The sequence below is a fragment of the Myxine glutinosa genome, chromosome 2, assembly GCF_964187855.1.
Source record: "Myxine glutinosa chromosome 2, kmMyxGlut1.1, whole genome shotgun sequence".
NCBI lineage: Eukaryota > Metazoa > Chordata > Myxini > Myxiniformes > Myxinidae > Myxine > Myxine glutinosa.
The window spans coordinates 131363929-131384154 of NC_136262.1; the positions used below are offsets into that span (position 1 = coordinate 131363929).

Genomic DNA, 20226 nt, shown 5'->3' on the forward strand with positions numbered 1-20226 from the left:
TTCTCACGAGAAAAGTTGTTGTGGTGCCCTTTGAAGTGAGGGAAGGGTTGGAGGGGGAGCACATACCAAAGACAGCATTGATAAAGTGCCACAATGTCTTTCAGGAAGGAAACAGTTTGAACGTTCAGCCTTGAGGTTGGCCATATGGTGTTTTCTGGCTCTCCTGAGAGTGTACAGACTTGTAGTTATCTGAGAATGCCTTTGGTTGGATTTGCCTTCCAGGATGTGACAGCAAGTTGTTTGGAGTTAGCAAAAAGAGAACAACTGCTTCACCATAGGGATCAGAGTACTAGGGGCGAGAAGATGGGTATGATAACTGGAGCCGAAATGGGATAAACCTGTGCATAAGGGAGGGCAGAATTTTGTGGAAGAATTCCCAGGCAGAATGAATATCAGGGGAGATAGAGATGGAAGACCAGTCCTGAAGCGAGAGGGCTGCTTGTCGTCCCTGCTAATCAGCCTGAGTTACCTGCTACACTCCAGCACCGAGGCAGCTCTCTGACAATAGCCAGAGAGATGTTTACTCTCACAAGCATGTCATCTGATGAACCAATGGAGCAGTGGAGGAACAGGCGACAGCAGGAAAATTTGTCATTACCAAGTCCAGAGAGGATAATTTGCCCAATGGTAGAAATTGGGGTCGGAAAGACCACAAATTGGGTCGGGCTCATAGAGTCACAGAAGTATTTTGCTGCCTTTTTGTGGCACGTTGAAGAGGTACCAACACCCGCCAATTTGCATGGCGGCAGTTGAAATCGCTGCTTATGAGGAAAAGAGAGTTGCGTTGTGTTGTTTCGGCAGTCAGTGTTGCAGAGAACGAGACAGAGATGTGAATGGAATTATAACTGTTAGGATGATGGTACAGCACATAGACAAAAAAGAGATGGTTGCAGAGGGGGAAGCACAGCCAAAGATACTCCTGGGGATGCAGTGAGAGTGGTGAGAGCAGTACAATGACAGTGAGAGAGGAAGCTATTGATGCAAGCTGCCACTCTTTCACTGACACGTCAGGATATAGATAGGGGGTGGCGACACGGCGTTGGGCAGGGTGTGTGGGAAGCGGAGAGGGGGTGCTTTGGAGAAGCTGAGATGTTGCAGGAATAGAAGGGTGGACCATGGGGGAATTGGAGAGTGGGCAGGACTTTTGGGAAGCGTAGAGAGTGCGAGGTGTGGGGGATGCAGAGAGTGGGCAGGGCATGGGCGAGCAGAAAAGGGACAAAGCTTGGGGGAAGCATTGAGGGGACTGTAGCGAGATGGTAAGTACATAGGGTACAGGGCATGGGAGAAGCAAAGAGGGGCTGGGCTTGGCCAAGCAAAGAGGAGGTGTGACATGGGAGAAGCAGAGAGGGGTGCTGAGTGGTGTTAGCAAAGAGGGGACAGGACATGGGGGAAGTAGAAAGGGCTCAGAGGGGGGAGCAGAAATGGGGTTGTGGAGTAAACAGAAAAGGGTTTGTGCATGGAGGAATCAATGAGTGGTTGGGTCACAGTGGTGGAGTGGGGCCATGTGGTGGAGGGATACAAAATTTGGGGACACAGTGCAGGGGTGTGGTTGGGTAACTCGGAGGGGCTGTGGGGATAGCAGAGCATATATGGGGGAACCCAGCCATGAAGGGGATGAAGTAGAGGAGTGTACTGTCATGAAGGTGTTTACCACTGTAATATCGCACTCATTAAAAAACGGGTTGGTTTTGGGAATGCTAAGGGTTGGTAGACAAAGACTGACATCAGGATTTGGATGATGGGGAGGATGATTAAGGGCACGAAAAAAGACAGTGCTGTATCAGAAAGTAATCAACGTTTATCAGAAAAAGCTGTATCAGAAAAAGACAGTAATCAGAGATGAGGTGTGGGTTTGAAAGCAACCCAGAAATGAAGGAGATATACAGTGCATTCAGAAAGTATTCAGACCCCTTCACTTTTTTCACAATTTGTTATGTTGCAGCCTTATGCTGAAATCGTTGAAATTCATTTTTCCCTCATCAATCTACACTCAATACCCCATCATGACAAAGAGAAAACAGGATTTTGGAAAATTTTGCAAATTTATTAAAAAGATAAAACCGAAATGTCACATTGATATAAGTATTCATACCCTTTGCGATGACACTTGAAATTTATCTCAGGTGCCTCCCATTTCTCTTGATCATCTTTGAGATGTTTCTACACCTTGATTGGAGTCCACCCGTGGTAAATTCAATTGATTGGACATGATTTGGAAAGGCACACACCTGTCTATATAAGGTCTCACAGCTGACAATGCATAGCAGAGCAAAAACCAAGCCATGAGGTCGAAGGAACTGCCTGCAGAGCTCAGAGACAGGATTGTGTCGAGGCACAGATCTGGGGAAGCCTACAAAAAAATCTCTGCTGCATTGAAACTTCCCAAGAGCACAGTGGCCTCCATAAAAATGGAAGAAGTTTGGAACAACCAGGACTCTTCCTAGAGCTGGCCACCCGGCCAGACTGAGCAATCGGGGGAGAAGGGTAATAGAGGTGACCAAGAACCCGATGGTCACTCTGGCTGAGCTCCAGAGATCCTGTGTGGAGATGGGAGAAACTTCCAGAAGGACAACCATCACTGCAACACTCCACCGATCTGGGCTTTATGGCAGAGTGGCCTGACGGAATCCTCTCCTCAGTGAAAGACACATGAAAGCCCGCTTGGAGTTTGCAAAAAAGCACCTAAAGGACTCTCAGACTGTGAGAAACAAGATTCTGTGGTCTGATGAAACCAAGATTGAACTGTTTGGCTTCCGTCTGGCCACTCTGCCATAAAGCCCAGATCGGTGGAGTGTTGCAGTGATAGTTGTCCTTCTGGAAGTTTCTCCCATCTCCACACAGGATCTCTGGAGCTCAGCCAGAGTGACCATCGGGTTCTTGGTCACCTCTATTACCCTTCTCCCCCGATTGCTCAGTTTGGCCGGGCGGCCAGCTCTAGGAAGAGTCCTGGTTGTTCCAAACTTCTTCCATTTAAGAATTATGGAGGCCACTGTGCTCTGGGAACTTTCAATGCAGCAGAGATTTTTTTGTAGGCTTCCCCAGATCTGTATCTCGACACAATCCTGTCTCTGAGCTCTGCAGGCAGTTCCTTCGACCTCACGGCTTGGTTTTTGCTCTGATATGCATTGTCAGCTGTGAGACCTCATATAGATAGGTGTGTGCCTTTCCAAATCATGTCCAATCAATTGAATTTACCACAGGTGGACTCCAATCAAGGTGTAGAAACATCTCAAAGATGATCAAGAGAAATGAGAGGCACCTGAGCTAAATTTCAAGTGTCATAGCAAAGGGTATGAATACTTATGTCAATGTGATATTTCAGTTTTTTCTTTTTAATAAATTTGCAAAACTTTCTAAAATCCTGTTTTCTCTTTGTCATTATGGGGTATTGAGTGTAGATTGATTAGGGAAAAATGAATTTAAACGATTTCAGCATGAGGCTGTAACATAGCAAAATGTGAAAAAAGTGAAGGGGTCTGAATACTTTCTGAATGCACTGTAAATGGAAGAAGAGGAAGTATTATGGGAGAAGGACATTTGTAAATGAGAGTGGAGGAAGATTAACCATTTTAAAATTGCCATTTAAAATACTAGTACACCCACTCCCTATGGGAGTTGCAGGAAGGGTGGTGTTATTATCTTCTTTGGGGTATATAGATTGGAGTATATCTAGGCTCTGGTCCGTTAGTGTGTGGTGGATGCTGTTAGCATATAATTCCTCAAGGATGTCGAGTCTCCCCCAGATTTCTTTCAGTTTGGTGTTAATCAGCAGTAGCGACTGTTTAAAAAGGTAATCATATGGTTTATAATATTTTTTACTTCTGGTAGGATTGCCCCGCGATACACCACGATATGCTATTTATTCACGTTAACACGGTGCTTGTCCAAGGAGAAATAAAACCCTTGGGGAGAGGGGATATTACTAGTATTAATATTGTTTTATAATAACATTAATTTTATGCTATTATAGTGTTGTTATTTCCCTCGCCTGAGGAGAGGTTTTTGCATTTGAGTCCGTTTGTTTGTCTGTCTGTTTGTTTGTCCGCACAGAATAAATATGATTTTCTCTGCAACCGTTGGTCCGATTGACAGGAAATTTTCACCATAGGTGCAACTCTACCTGTATAATTTTTTAAATGATAATTATGACGTCATATGTCACGTTGTTCGGCCGCCATCTTGGAAAAACCGAAAACATTTGCACCTCTATATCTCTGAAAATGCTGCATAGAAAAAATTGAGACATGGCTCATTGTAAAGAACTCTCCATGTGGAATAATATCTGTTAATGATGATGTCATAGGTGCCTCCATTATGATGTCATAATTTGACAAGTACAAAACTTCATCCGATCAAGATGAAATTTCTTGAGCATAATCTAGGAATAAATTAGTGGAGAAAAAGAAAAATGATGACGTCATCAGTCATGTGGTCCGGCCGCCATATTTGTTTCAACACAAAAGCCTTAAAAACCACTGAAAATACATCCTGGCGAGGGTTTGCAATCTCTGATTGCTCTTTCTTGTTACTTTTGTAATTAGAAGCAGCCTTGGAAAAACTCCATGATTAGCTATCTCAACACGGATACACACCTTAACACGGATTTTGCCCAAGGTGGAAAACCCCTTGATGAGGGGGGAAAATTAAGTCGCTACAACCTCCGCCATGTGACCCTTAGTCCTGTCAAGTTTGTTTGAGATTGGATAAGTAACAAGCGAATGTATCGTTGTCAGACAGACAGACACCAAATTACGTATTTTTGTATGATTTGAGTTGATGGAGTGAACAGAACGATGGAAGAAAAGGGGAGACAAAGAATGAAGTAGTCTTGTGATTGAATGACAGGGCAATGACGTCACAAGGAGTGGAAATTTTGAATCACTTTTTATTATTTATTTGTGGTTGTTTTGAGAAGGAAGAAGAGCCGAGTGAGGATATGGTTTTGAGGTGGGGTAGAAAAGGAGAAGATTGTTGAAAGATAAAGTTCAGCATGTAGTGAATAAGGCAGCAGGCCTTTAAAAATGTGGCTAGCAAGGATTGAGACAGACCATCAAAATGTGACATAAGTGGCCTTTTGTTGATTTTTTTTTTTTTGGTTGCTGTTGTTCATAAAAAGGTATAAGGAAGGAATTAGAACGAGGATGGAAATTTGGATAGGGAGACTAATGTAGGAATCACGATAAGCAGGTGTACAACTTGGGGGGTCGGTAGGCTGAACTAGCCAGGGCAGACGCACAAGATCAAAATAACCAAACGGCACACAGAGGAAACAGCAATGGGCACACGATACATGAACAATCAACAAACAAAAGTGTACAACAATCAATGGCAACAAAGACAAATCTGGAACAGTTTACTTAACATTGGAAGCAGGTCACTTGGAGAAGAGAATAAAAGTTGCCACCAAAAGCCGTAAACCACACTTTTAAAGCCTGAACCTTAAACACAACAGTAAGGTTGTTTCAAATTACTGGCTATATTTAGATTACTTTTTTTCAGAACAAATAATCAAATGGGAAAATCTTACTTACTTCTGCCATTATCTCAAAGGAGTGAACATAATAAATTTTTTAGTTTATTCAATATTTCTTACACTTATTAGGGGTCTCCACCACATCCAAGTCTTTGCGAGTACAAAGTCAAAGAGAAACTATGGTTTCTTAAATCATAATTGAATGAACTGAGAAAACGATAGCAAGAATGGCCTTGGAACCATTGAGCCCCGCTCAAATCGCAGGACCTCCAAGCCACTAGCTCAGCAGTCATGTGGACAGAAGAGTGATGTAAGGTTCACATGTCATTGAGAACGAAGCACCAAACCGTGCAAGACAAAAACACTTTCTTCCCATCCACATCATTATAATATCAAGCAAAGCGAACCCAAGTTCATAACCAGAGTCTCTCATGAGCAGTACGGTGATGGCTCGAGAGAATCGAATGGACAAATTTTCAAATGAGGACACATTTAAGGATCTGGGGAATTACTTTGGAGTTTACTTTTAACTCATTGCAACTGCAACATTCAATTGGGAATAAATGTCAGAAAAGTATCATAGTTTCCAGTTAAAATAACTCGAAAGAGCTGGCCTTCGATAGGCCTCATCATTTTGTTTACTCAAATATGGAAATACAATTCGTGCCAGCAAGTCAAGTATTGCAATTCTGAAATCCACTTGCGTTTCTAATAAGACTTTGAAGCTTGATATTTTTAGCCAAATCACAATTATTACTCGGTGAATATGAATATGTAACCCCTGCATGCCATGCCCCTTTACATCAAAACTTACATTAAATGGGGGCCACCTTCATTCTCATTGTCTGTTCAATCTGTCCAAGGGACTGAGGCAACTCGTTATGTGAACGAAATCTTACTATAATTCACCAAATGTCCGTCCGTCCGTCTGTCTGTCTGTCTGTTCGAAGGTACTGTAAAAACTGCTGAACCGATCGCAAAGATATTTTGGGGGGATAATCCTGGGATCTCGAGGAGTAAAATAGGCTATTCAGTTTTCCCAATTTCAGCTTTGGTCTCCAGCATTCTCAGGTTTGGACTCCCGCATAACATTCGCGTTCGCATGACGTTCATTGTTCTCATTGTGACGATGTTGTTTTCCTGGGTGCGCGCACAAACGGCTGCACCGATCGCTGCACAGCTGCACCTGCCACGATCAGGACACGGGTTGAATCCTTGCTTGAGAGAGTTCTAACCCATTTCAACTGAAGGAAACACGTATCGGGAGTACATACGACATAGCGATTGTGAACACGATTATCGATCACGATTCACGACCACGATCATCACGATCATAGTGTATCGATCACTGTGAGACATTTGGTGAATTATAGTAAGATACTGCTTAGATTTTGATGATTTGCGTGTGATATGATTTAACGGATGTTTTTATGAATCGTTTAAAATAAAAAAAGCCTTCAATTTCTGATATTTTACCTTTTCATTTGGGCCTCACAATTGAAGCCTCGCCCGTAGGGTGGGTATCGTTGCTTGTACTCTTAATATCAGCCAACACGACATTTTATAAAATATATTTAACATACAAGTCTATATAATCATTATGAATAAAACATTTTTCTTCTCAATTATGTGGGAATATATCATCATACTAAAAGTGGAGAGGTGTCTCTTTGTGTGTTTGACTTTTATGCATTCCTGAACCGCAGCACAGAATTATTTGAAAACTCGTGGTTGTACTTGGGGTGTACATAGGACGGTTTTAGGCAGTAAAAAAAATCCATGGTTTTTGGGGTTCAGGGTGGGGAGAGGGCTCCAAATCCAAGTATGTAAATATGCATGGCATAGCGCCACTTCCGGCGGGAGTGGGTATTACAAGTCATTTTACAGTATGCCATTTCTGGGGGAATTAGCCCATCTGTAAGGATGGGTTCTTCACTATAGTATTCAGTTTTAACAAGGTTGGCTTGTCTTGGACACCATTGTAGTTATTGATTGATATATATATATATATATATAGTTGTCTTTGGTTTTTTTTTTTAATGCCCCATGTACGTGTTGTTACGAATTCAACTACAAAATTTTACAACTTCTTCATTTGATCTTCTTGTTCTTCTTTTGTATGTAGCACAAGGCTGTGGGGGTAGCATCATTGGCTGAGGGCACAGATATTGATAGTTTACCGTGACGACACTACAACCAGTCCGATCGCTGTTCGGCCACCATTTTGGAGGAGACGTGAAACGAATGAAAGAACATACACAAGTGATCATTGTTGTATTGTTGTTAAATACATGGTGATGACTTCTACAACGTTATCAAACGATGTTTTTCTTGACAAATTAAGTCCTTCCTCTGGCCATTCTCCACTGTAATGTCAAACAGCCTACATAACGGATGTGGAATGATGTTATAATTATAATTAAAGTGTCAATATGGCTGATGCTCTGCCCTCTGTAGGTTTGGGCAGGACGTTGGAATTTGTCCATGGTGCCAGCAATATCTCACCGACTCTTTGCGAAGGATACCGTGTAATCTAAAGTGTCCACCAACTAATGCCGGCAGACAGGACAACCTGTTTCATCACTGTAGTCTATATATTTGATGAAGTGGATTGTACTTGCATTCTGCAAGCAGCTATAGAACTTAAGTACATCAAGAATTAGTGATTAGAATGAGATTTTTTTTATTGAAAAGCTCACAGCTGTAATATATATATTTTAAATGTAATCATCCCGGTATTTCATGGGCAGGGCGATTCCTCAATGTGTGTGCCGTCCCTCGGATGGACGTTAAACTGGTGTGCCGTCTGATGTCCTTCACCAAGAATAGTTGAGCTATCTCCAGCACCATTGCCAAATTCCAAATTACTGTCATAACCTACAGAGGGCACAGTCATGTGACAGTCATGCCCTCAGCCAATGATGCTACCCCGCATCCTCGTGCTGCAGCATAATCTGTGACTTGCTTGGCTGGCTTTAAGGTGCTGAATGCTTTTGTTTTTCGCCTCTTAAACGGAGGAAGTAGAATATCACTAGCAGCACACCAGCTTGCATTAGTTGAATTATTCCAGGAAGAAATTCCTCTCCATTGTGGAATTTTTCCCGACTCCAGTGGAAGTTACTGTATTTGTCTCTGCTGATTTTATTGACATTTCTTTTCTTTCCTTTGCTGCTCATTGTACTGAATTGCTAATTGTTTTCTTTCTTATGGCATGGCTGGTCACAGTATTTCTGTTCATTGTGCTAATCCCATTGCTTTTGCACGAAACATTACAGTTTCCTGGATCGACTCAGTCTGAGTGTTAGCTGAGTGCTTATGCGCTGTTCAGTTGAGTGCGGATGATTGGAAGGAGGCTGATTGGATGCTAGGTCGAAGTGACATGGTGCTTGTGAAATGTGCTCTTAATTTTAATGATAGGTGGGAGAGTTTGATGAATTTAACCTGCTACAGTACTTACTTTATCCTTGGTAAGTTAAATGAATTTGAACTTTCCCACCTTTCATTAAAATAAAGACCAAATTTGACAAGCATCATGTCACTTTGACCTAATGGATAAATTATCAAATGTATGGTGAAATAATTAACCTTGTCACAAAAACATCATTGGCTATGCCAAGTAATGAGTCGTGATGCCACTCTACCACTTGTATGCTGTTCCTTCACCAGTTCCCAGCACCATGCGAGGCTGTTGCTGTGCACCCTCATCCTGATATTTCTTCTCCCAGTGGAAGCTGCAGTACCTCAAGGGAGTTTTTGGACCCAGTCTTGTTCCGAATAAAGGTAAACTACCTCTCAGATTCTCTACAAAACAGTCTCACTCCTTTATGCACGTGACTCCACATTGTGTCACACAGAACGCTACCCCACTGATAGGCAGGCAGCAGTTTCATCACTCTGCTTTGATGTAGAATTGATTAGATACTGGTCCGAGAAATGGAACATGTCTTTCAGTCCTGGAAAATTTCACAGTTCAGCCTTGTCTTTCCAGAAGAATCGTCAAATGAACCTACTCACTGTATTTGTTTCCATGGCCAGCCACCAGGAGAGGTTTAGTCTCTTTGACTTCTCGACATCACCATTAGCTATGACCTCTCCTGGGCTGACCATCTAGCAAAACTGGCCTCTAAAACCAGCTGCAGATTTGCCATTGTCTAATTCCAATCCTTGAAAAATCAGAATTACTCACAGCCTACAAGGCCTTTGTTCATAACTCAATGGAGTAAGGCTCTCCCTTGTGGGCGGGTGCCCCAGCTTCACATCTGTCACTCCTGGATTCCATACATTCTGAAATTCTCAACGTTATTCAAGTCTTGCATGATGGAGCCAAAGCACAAGGTCTGTTGCGCTCACATCGCAGACAGGTCGGTGGACCTGCTCTTATTTTACAACATCGCTTGCGGTATAGCTGTGTTAGCCCGCCGACTATCCAGAGCAACTCCAGAAACTCCGTGTTCTTCCTCCTTGTTAAACTTCCAAAATTTAGGCCAACTGCAAACCTCAACTCTTTTGTTTCTCACTTCTCTGGTCTGTGGAACCACCTTCCAGAGGCTATTTTATCACACTCGTCCCATAACCACTTGCCACACCGGTTATTGCTGCGTGGATCCTGACCAACAGGATATGTCTGTAACACATCATCAAATATCTGGGAAATTTCAGTCGAAATAAGGAGAAATCACCAGATTTACATGGTAAGGTATACTGCTACAAAGTTGGCACAACAAAATGTCTGGCAGTCAAACAAATTGAAAATCATTCCAAACAGGAAACTTGCTGTTTTTAAGGACACCATTAATGACACAAATAACAGGCATGAATAACTAATATAACGGGTTGAATAAGGTGATGTAAAAGACGCTACATCAATGGCGGTAAAATTCTGCTTTTTTTCTACAACCTTTAAAATCTAAATTATTTAAATTGAATTTTCTACTTGAACACTGCAGAACACAAATCACCTTTTTGAGACTTTCAAAAACTTTCCGTTTAGCAGTACTTGGGCAAAATGTTCCGGCATTTTACGTAATCACGACTAATCAAATTTGCCGCCTGCAGACCCGCCCATGTCCTCCACACTGCATGGGGGTAAAGTGTTCTATGAACTCTCTATTGTTTGACTTATGTTCGCCAGGTTTCAGGATGAGGAGCAGGTGAATTGGACCTCTCCCAGATTGTGTTTGCAGTTTGGTCAGTATGGGCTTTATGCCCGGCCTAATTGATTGATGTTCGCAGCGTGATAGTCACTTGCCAGTCACAACAGCATCCTTGACGTGCATGCTCTCACCTGCCCTCACCATGCACTGGTAATCGTGTACGAATCACAATATCGCCTTTATATATGTAGCACTATGAGCCTCGCCAATTCCCGAAGGGACCGGAAGGGCAACTGTAATCTGTCTGCGTCATTGATTGTGCCAGCGTATGAGTTCACATGCATATCTGCATTAACATAAATCATTCATTCTCAAATATACTGTAATCTATATATATATATATGTGCTAAAGTCAGTCCAGTTATGTCAAACATGTGTTAAAGAAGCATAAATATTGATTCTGCCAAGGTGTTTTAGGTGTTCTGGACTCTTCTGTCTGAGAATCAGAAGAGGTGATGAAATTCAACAAAGTCGCATCATTGTATGTGATGATGATGATGATGTAAAGTCACTGGTACTGCGTTATCGAAACACTTTTGGTTGGCTGATTACATAAATAGCTGAGTGACGCTGTGCTGAGCATGTTCCGTTTCTTCTTCTTGATGTATTGTCCATTACCAATGCCACAATTAGAAAAAAAATATCCCTCAATTGTGTTGCACCTCAATATTACACAGCTACGCACGTGAATATAGTTTAAAAAGACAATTTGCTTTCGTTCCCAGCCTTTCAATGGTCATTAAGGGAGTTGTGGCAAATCCAGAGTGGTGGTATGGGCAGGTAATGTGTACAAATAAGACAACAAAACCATGGATATTCCTATTTGACATTTAAGATAAAAAATATCGCGATGCGTATTGTAACCAGGTGTGTTGTCACCACAAGTGTGTATTGTTACCACTGACAATCAAAATAATTATTTTTCATTTATATTGCGGAAGAAATATGACACAAAAGGATTGAATGCTGTGCAAAATATAACAAACAGAACAAAAGGGAAGCACACAGTGTGCACTCACCGAACATGTAGAGACCTGTCTACTTGCCTACCATACGCAGGGACCTGTCTACCTGCTTACTATACACAGGGACCTGCCTAACTGCCTACAATACACACAGAGACTTGTCCACCTGCATCATACTTAATTAGAGAACTGTCTACCTGCTTATTATACGGAGACTTGCCCACCTACAAATTCTACAAAGAGAGACCTGTCTTCCTGCTTACTATACACAGGGACTTGCCTAACTGCCTGCAATACACACAAAGACTTGTCCACCTGCATCATACTTAATTAGAGAACTGTCTACCTGCTTACTATACACAGGGACTTGCCTAACTGCCTGCAATACACACAAAGACTTGTCCACCTGCATCATACTTAATTAGAGAACTGTCTACCTGCTTACTATACACAGGGACTTGCCTAACTGCCTGCAATACACACAAAGACGTGTCCACCTGCCTACCATACACAGAGACCTGCCTAACTGCCTACAATACGCACAGAGACCTGTCTATCTGATTCCTATACACAAAGACCTGCCTACCTGCATCGTCCATAATTAGACACCTGTCTATCTGCTTACTATACAGAGACTTGCCAACTACGAAATCTACAAATAGAGACCTGTCTACCTGATATACTATACACAGACACTTGCCCACCTGTAAACTCCACAAATAGAGAGAGACCTGACCACTATGTACGAAGCACGGCTTGTTATTGCTTACACAATATGTAAGCAATAGAGACCTGTCTACCTGCTTACTATACATAGAGACTGCCAACCTGCAAACTCCACAAATAGAGACCTGTCTACCTGTCTATCATATACGCAGAGACCGGCCTATCTCCTCTTAAGTATTTGCGTACAGAATGAACTGTTTGTGCTTTGTCTCATTGTTTTGCAATTGTCACGTTTCATTTAATCCTATTAATATGGTGTGATTTTGCATGTACGAATATTTTGTGCAGTTTGGTTTGAGATGGGATGTGAGACCCCGTGAAAAGGACAAGTGCAGGCAGATCGGAAGTAGATGAGCTGCATTTATCTACCAGATACCAAATTGTTTAATTCTTCATCATATCACTTTTGTTCACGAAGATAATGCATCCAACCCGTGTCAGATCATATGAGAGGCCAATATGTATTAACATACGTTACCTTACATTTATCCTCACATGTAAATAAGCCTATGGTCACTGGGTAATATCAGGGCTAATTGATAGTGATGTCATTCATTGATTAATCCTAATTAAACCGGATAACAGGAAGAACAATTCCTTCGCCGGTTTTACATTTATGAAGCTACAGAGGTGTTCAACTGAATTTTTACCTTTCACAAGGGACGGGCTTCCTCTCATTCACGAACACAACCCGAGAAAGCAACCCCTAACAAAGCAATTTGATTCGTGTTTCGGTGGCAGCACACAACAATGTCCCCTTCGAAAAACTCCATTCTAATGTTTTAATGAATATATTCCTTTCGCATATCGCATCATGTCAGTCTTACATTTTGGCCACAAGGTCAGAGTGACATGATCTCTGTGAAATGGGGATGGTTGAAAAAGTGATGGTGAGAGTTGTTTGACCTTTTTAAGAACTGCTGTGATCAGTATTGATATACACAAGGATACACAAGCAACTTTGACACAGAAAGAGGCCATTTGGCTAAACAGGCCTGCACTACATCAACATCACATTAATTTAATCGAACAGTTTATCAACTTAATTAATTATGGGGGCACAAAGGGGTGGAGTTGGCACAGTGGGGATGAAAAATGTGGTATAGGCGCAGAAATATTGATGGGGCATGCTTGCCGACTCTGACAATATATATAATATATAAATAAAGCTTTTTCTAACCACTGATTGACTGACTGGATCATATTAATGTTCGTACCTTCTGGGTGTCGTAGAAAGCTGAAATTTGGCGTGCCGATGGAAGTAGAAGCCACTGGGAAATATCACAGAACCTGCGGAAAGTGTCCGTAAATTAAAATTAACATTCAAAGAAACGTAAATGTATATGTAAAAAAAATTTTTAAACCTTAATAAATATCTAGCATTTGAAAATGTATAGCTGTAAACTGTGAAATAAACATGAAAATGTCTGTGAATGAAAATTAATGCAAAAAACAGTGAACACGTCCATAAAAAAATTAATCAATACATAAAACTTCAATCGATATGTAGCATTTGAAAATTGTAATTTCTATAACTGTAAACTGTCAAATAAAAATGTCAATGAAAATTACATTAAAACTGTCAACGCGTCTGCAAAAGAAAGAAGTAAATAAAATAACCTAAATTGATAACTAGCAGCAGGTCGGTGATGCTTGCTTATAATCATAATGCTTCTATTTATTATGTACCTACATATGAAGAACGGTTTGTTATTGGTACACAATGTGTATGTATATATATATATATATATATATATATATATATATATATATATATATATATATATATGTGCTCGTTTCTCAAAGAGTAATGTCTTCATCCAGCCTCATACCACACAAGGACCTGCACTTAGAAATGCCAAAATAACTGGTGTGGTTTCCTCTAACCAACAATCTTGGAGCAATATATATATACGAGGTGTGTTCAAAACGTATCCGACCTTTGTTCATAAAAAATACTCGTATCCAGATACAACAAACTTACACTAATCTGCTTCAAAGTAGTCCCCTTGGGCTGCCACACACTTCTCCCAACGGTTCTGCCACTGTCGGAAGCAGCGCTGGAACGCCTCTTTCGGGATGGCGCGCAGCTGGTCCGTCGCATTCCGCATGATGTCTTCTCTGGACTGAAATCTGGTCCCTTTCAGGGGCATTTTCAGCTTGGAGAAAAGCCAGAAGTCACACGGAGCCATGTCGGGAGAGTAAGGAGCCTGACGAAGCACAGGTGTGTTGTGTTTGGCCAAGAAACTCTGTATCAATGATGCGTTATCGTGATGGAGCTGCCAATTGCCCGCTGCCCACAGGTCCGGCCGTTTGCGTCGCACAGCGTCACGAAGGCGACGCAGAACCTCTTGGTAATACTCCTTGGTGATGGTTGTGCCGTGTGGTTCGTACTCGTGATGAACCACGCCACTGGAGTCAAAGAAGACGGTCAGCATGACTTTGACATTGCTGCGGACCTGCCTTGCTTTTTTTGGCCTCGGGGATGTTGGATGCTTCCATTGTGATGACTGCAACTTGGTTTCTGGGTCGTACCCATAAACCCAGGACTCATCGCCAGTGATCACTGTGTTGAGGAAGCTGGGATCGCTGTTCACAGTCTCCAGCATGTCCTGTGCGATCTCCAAACGGAGTTGCTTCTGCTCAATCGTTAGCAGCTTTGGTACGAACTTCGCTGAGATTCTCCTGAAGCCCAAATCCTCCTTCATAATGGAATGAACGGATCCAATGCTGACGCCCACCTCGTCTGCAAGTTCTCTGATCGTGATTCGACGATCCTGCATCACCAGGGTCCTCAATTGGTCAATGACGATCTCATTTCAGGATGTTGAGGGCCTACCCGAACGTGCTTCACTCTCCACTGATGTGCGGCCATCTTTGAAGCGGTTGTACCACTCCTTTATCTGTGTGGTGCTCATTGCTTCGTTCCCGAAGGCCTGTTGAATCTTGCGGATCGTTTCCACTTGGGAATCCCCAAGCTTTACACAAAATTTGATGCAGTAGCGTTGTTCAAGTTTTTCCGTCATTTTGTCAAAAACGAAAATCCGACAGCGCTCACTTACACTTCCTCACTCATCGGCGGTCTGCCGTCGAATGACAGCTTCTGCAGGTGGGAAAAAATTCACGCGTGCGCATTAGGATCGCCTACATACGTGCACCAATCAACGCCTCCCTAGCTTCATTTGTTTACGCACGACAAATTAAGGTCGCATACTTTTTGAACACACCTCGTATATACACATGTGGGAGCTGTGCTCGCACGATAAAAACCGGACAAAATGGACGACGCCAGGAATGAAGTTGCACTGAGCTATTTATTTCCAGCTCACTCCAAAGAACTCAAAAGCACTGAATCAGCCGATCGAATGGGCGGCAATTTATAAGCAAAGTTCAACACACAAAAGCTACGCCTCTCAGGCGGGGCGTGGTATGCAAAATCGGTAAGCCACGCCTTTCAACGGGGCGTGGTATGCGGGTCAATTGTTCGCCCGGGAAAGGCAAATCTGGACATGTCCGGGCGAGTCCGGGCAAGTAACCGCTCGCCGGTTGCGTCATCGGCTGGTGCAAGGTGATTGTGTATGCTTCCGGTAACCGCTACATGCGCGCCCCCAGAATTAACTTGCAGCGGGAGAGTCAGTTTGAGGGGGGTCTCGATGACCCGACCAAAACGACCCCTGGTGATTCGTGTGGGGTCGTAGGTGGCGTGGCGGTGGATGGTCGGGCGGGGGGCTTGGTTGACGGGGGACGGCCCCGCCGTGGAGGAAGGGCCAACCGTGGAGGTTGGTCGAGGTCCAAATGGGCCGGTTTGAGGCGGTCCACGGAGATGTGGTCTGGTTTGCCGCCAATGTCCACGATGAACGACTTGTCGTCCCTCTTCAGGACCCGGAAAGGTCCATCGTACGGCGGCCGGAGCGGTCCCCGGTGTGCGTCGTTGCGGATAAAAACGTACTCCGCAGTGCGAAGTGCTGGGGGGTGTGGGGTTGGGGGCAGCCGTGATGGGACATGGACATGGGCGTGATGGGTGAATCTCTTGGCGGCCTCTTGGAGGACCGAGCGTTGGCGAGCCGCGGACCAGGGGCCGGTGGCGTCAGGGGTGAACTCGCCCGGTACGCGCAGTGGCTGGCCGAAGACCAGCTCGGCGGTGGAAGCCTGGAGGTCCTCTTTAGGGGCCGTTCGGAGGCCCAATAGGACCCACGGGAGCCTGTCGGCCCAACCGTCGTCCTGGAGGCTGGCCCTGAGAGCGGCCTTCATCGAACGGTGGAACCGCTCACACAAGCCGTTGGCTTGGGGGCGGTAAGCCGCGGTGCAGTGAAGCTTGACTCCCAAGGCCTGGGCGACCGCGCCCCAAAGCTCGGAGGTGAATTGCGGGCCTCTGTCGGAGGAGATGTCTGAGGGGGTGCCGAAACGGGCAATCCAGTTGCCAATGAAGGCCTGCGCCACGTCGGCGGATGTTGTTGATGCCAGCGGGACGGCCTCCGGCCACCTGGTGGTCCTGTCCACCATCGTGAGGAGGTGGGTGAAGCCCCGTGAGGAGGGAAGGGGTCCCACCAGGTCCACATTGACGTGGTCGAAGCGCCGCGCGGGCATGTCGAATGGTGCCAACGACGGGGCCTGGGTGTGCCGGTGGACCTTCGCGCGCTGGCAGGCGACACAGGCATTGGCCCAGTCGCGGACGTCCTTATGGAGCCCGTGCCAGACGGACTTTGCTGCCACGAGCTTCTGTGATGCTTTCTGGCCCGGGTGGGAAAGGCCGTGGAGGGCGTCAAAAATGTGCCGCTGCCATCCGGTGGGCACGATGGGGCGAGGTTGGCCCAGGGAAACGTCGCACAGGAGAACTGTGCCTGTGTCCTCGAAGGGACGTCGGCCAACCGCCGGCCTGTGTCCGCTGTCCGGAGGGCTTGCACCGTGGGGTCGGCGGTCTGGTCGGCCGCCATGCGGGTGAAGTCCACACCCAGGTGGACGGCGTTCGCGCCGGACTGGGAGAGGCAATCGGCCACAGCGTTGTCCTTGCCCGTGACGTGCCGGATGTCCGTCGTAAATTCGGACACGGCGGAGAGGTGGCGCTGCTGGCGGGCCGACCACGGTTCCGTAACCTTGGCCATGGCGAAGACCAGGGGTTTGTGGTCCACAAACGCCGTGAACGGGCGGCCCTCTAAAAGATGGCGGAAGTGGCGAATGGCCAGGTAAAGGCCGAGGAGCTCGCGGTCGAAAGCGCTATACTTGTGCTCGTTAGGGCGAAGCTGCCGGCTGAAGAAGGCCAGCGGTTGCCAAGCCCCGTTCACCCACTGTTCATGCACGGTGCCCACTGCGTAGTCGGAAGCGTCCGTGGTGAGGGCGATGGGTGCGTCGAGCACCGGGTGCGCCAGCATGGTCGAGTTGGCGAGGGCCAGCTTAGCGCCCGTGAACGCCTTGTCCATTTCTTTGGTCCAGGCGACGTCGTGCTTGGCCGGCTTGCCCCAGAGGGCTTCGTACAGGGAGCGCATGAGTTGGGCGGCGCGAGGCACGAACCGGTGGTAGAAATTTACCATCCCCAAAAATTCCTGCAGGGCCTTGATGTAGCGGGGGCGCGGGAAACCTGTGACTGCCTCCACCTTGGTCGGCAGCGGAACGGCCCCGCGCTTCGTGATGCGGCGCCCCAGGAAGTCGACGGCCGTTACGCCAAACTGGCATTTTGCCGGGTTGATGATGAGGCCATGCTGGCCGAGGCGCTCAAAAAGTGTGCGCAGGTGGATGAGGTGCTCCGCCCGGGAAGTGCTGGCGACGTGAATGTCGTCCAAGTAGACGAAAAGGAAGGTGAGGTCGCGCAGCACGCTGTGCATCAGCCGCTGGAAGGCCTGGGCCACGTTCTTAAGGCCGAACGGCATGCGAAGGAACTCGAAGAGGCCAAAAGGTGTAATTACCGCCGTCTTCGGCACGTCGGCCGGCCGGACGGGTACCTGGTGGTAGCCCCGAATGAGGTCGACCTTGGAAAAGATCACCCGCCCCGCCAAACGGGCGGAAAAGTCCTGTATATGTGGTATCGGGTACCGGTCGGGGGTGGTGGCGTCGTTGAGGCGGCGGCAATCGCCGCATGGTCGCCATCCGCCACCTGGTTTGGGCACGATGTGCAGGGGCGAGGCCCACGCGCTATTCGAGCTCCGCACAATGCCCAATCGCTCCAGCGCGTCAAATTCCGCCTTCACCACTGCGAGTTTGGCCGTGTCGAGGCGGCGAGCCCTGGCGTAGACCGGTGGACCTGTGGTCGGGATGTGGTGTTCGACGCCATGCTTGACGGCGACGGCCGAAAACGTCGGCTGCGTGAGGGCGGGAAACTCGGCGAGTAGGCGGGTGAAATCGTCCGCAGCCGGGAGCGCGCAGGCTAGCTTGGTCGGAGCGGAGCCGCTCAATGAGCAAGCGAGCGAGCTGAAGGTCTCCTCGTTGATGAGCCGACGCTGTTTGACGTCGACCAAAATCCCATGCGCGCAAAGAAAAGCTTCACCCAGCAAGGCCATGGGCACGTTCGCCGTGATGAAGTCCCACCTGAAGCGCTGGCCCCCGAAGCAGAGTGCGACGCTGCGCGAACCGAAGGTGCGGATGGAGGAGCCGTTTGCGGCAACCAAGGCGGGGCCGCAAAGCGCGGCCTGTTTGTCCTGCACCGAGGCGGGTATCACGCTCAGCTGAGCGCCGGTGTCGCACAAAAAACGTCGCCCGGACGCTGTGTCTGTAATAAACAGAAGGCTGCCAGAATGGCCGACGCTCATGGCAGGGAGCGCCGGCCTGGTCGTTTCCCGACCTGCCGAAAGTGCACGGTGGGCGGCACGTTCTGGCCTTCTGCCCGAACCTAGCGTGGTAGTAGCACATGGTCCGCTCTGGTGGAGGCTCCGGCGGTCGCGTCGGGTTCGGTCGACGGGGGGTCGCGGCGGCCGCTGCCGCCAGTGGCGCTAACTCGGCCAGTGGTGGCGCCGATCGTGGCGCGGGCGTTGCCTCGGTCGGCCCAGAATTCCAGGTGGCCGCTCCGACGTGTCGCCCGTCCGAGAAAAAATTATCAGCCTCCCTGGCCAGGGCGCGAGGGTCCGTGATGGGCGAGTTTGCCAAGTCCAACCGTACCCGCCCGAGTAGCTGCCGGAGGAACAGCTCGCCAAAGAGGAAATCCGGGCTGTGGTCGCCAAGTAGCACCAGCATGTGGTCCATGCGCTCGGATGGACGGGCCTCACCCAGGTCTGGGAGGTCAAGCAGCTGTCGCGCGCGTTCGGTCTCCGTGAGTCCAAACGCACCGAGGAGTAGGCCTTTGAGCGTGCCGTATTTGTCGGCGTTCGGCGGGTTCTGTAGGAAGTTCAGGACCCGGGCAGCAGTGGAGGCGGTGAGCACGGAGACCACATGGTGGTAGCGCGTCGAGTCCTCCGTAATGTTCCGCAGGGCGAAGAGAGAATCCACCTGGGTGAACCAGACGGCTGCGTGTGCTTCCCAAAAGCCAGGAAGCTTCAAAGCTGCAGATGACTCCATCGCCGTGTTCTTGAAAAGGGGTCACCAATTGTGGGAGCTGTGCTCGCACGATAAAAACCGGACAAAATGGACGATGCCAGGAATGAAGTTGCACTGAGCTATTTATTTGCAGCTCACTCCAAAGAACTCAAAAGCACTGAATCAGCCGATCGAACGGGCGGCAATTTATAAGCAAAGTTCAACAGACAAAAGCTACGCCTCTCAGGCGGGGCGTGGTATGCAAAATCGGTAAGCCACGCCTTTCATCGGGGCGTGGTATGCGAGTCAAGTGTTCGCCCGGGAAAGGCAAGTCTGGACATGTCCGGGCGAGTCCGGGCAAGTAACCGCTCGCCGGTTGCGTCATCGGCCGGTGCAAGGTGATTGTGTATGCTTCCGGTAACCGCTACACACATATACATATATGTGAATAAAAAAATTTATGCTAAAT

General features: G+C 46.8%; 1 protein-coding gene across 4 annotated transcripts in view; it reads left to right on the forward strand.

Annotated features, from left to right (window-relative positions):
- The window catches only part of LOC137421248 (TOX high mobility group box family member 3), a 231009-nt gene that overhangs the window by 130553 nt on the left and 80230 nt on the right, over nucleotides 1-20226 (forward strand). For 2 of the 4 annotated variants that reach the window (XM_078771666.1, XM_068107118.2), the window contains exon 4: nucleotides 9140-9253. The exons of the other annotated variants lie outside the window; for them this stretch is intronic. In XM_078771666.1, coding sequence (XP_078627792.1) covers nucleotides 9140-9253 — 114 coding nt within the window. The remainder of the gene's footprint in view (nucleotides 1-9139; nucleotides 9254-20226) is intronic. 4 annotated transcript variants of the gene reach the window in all.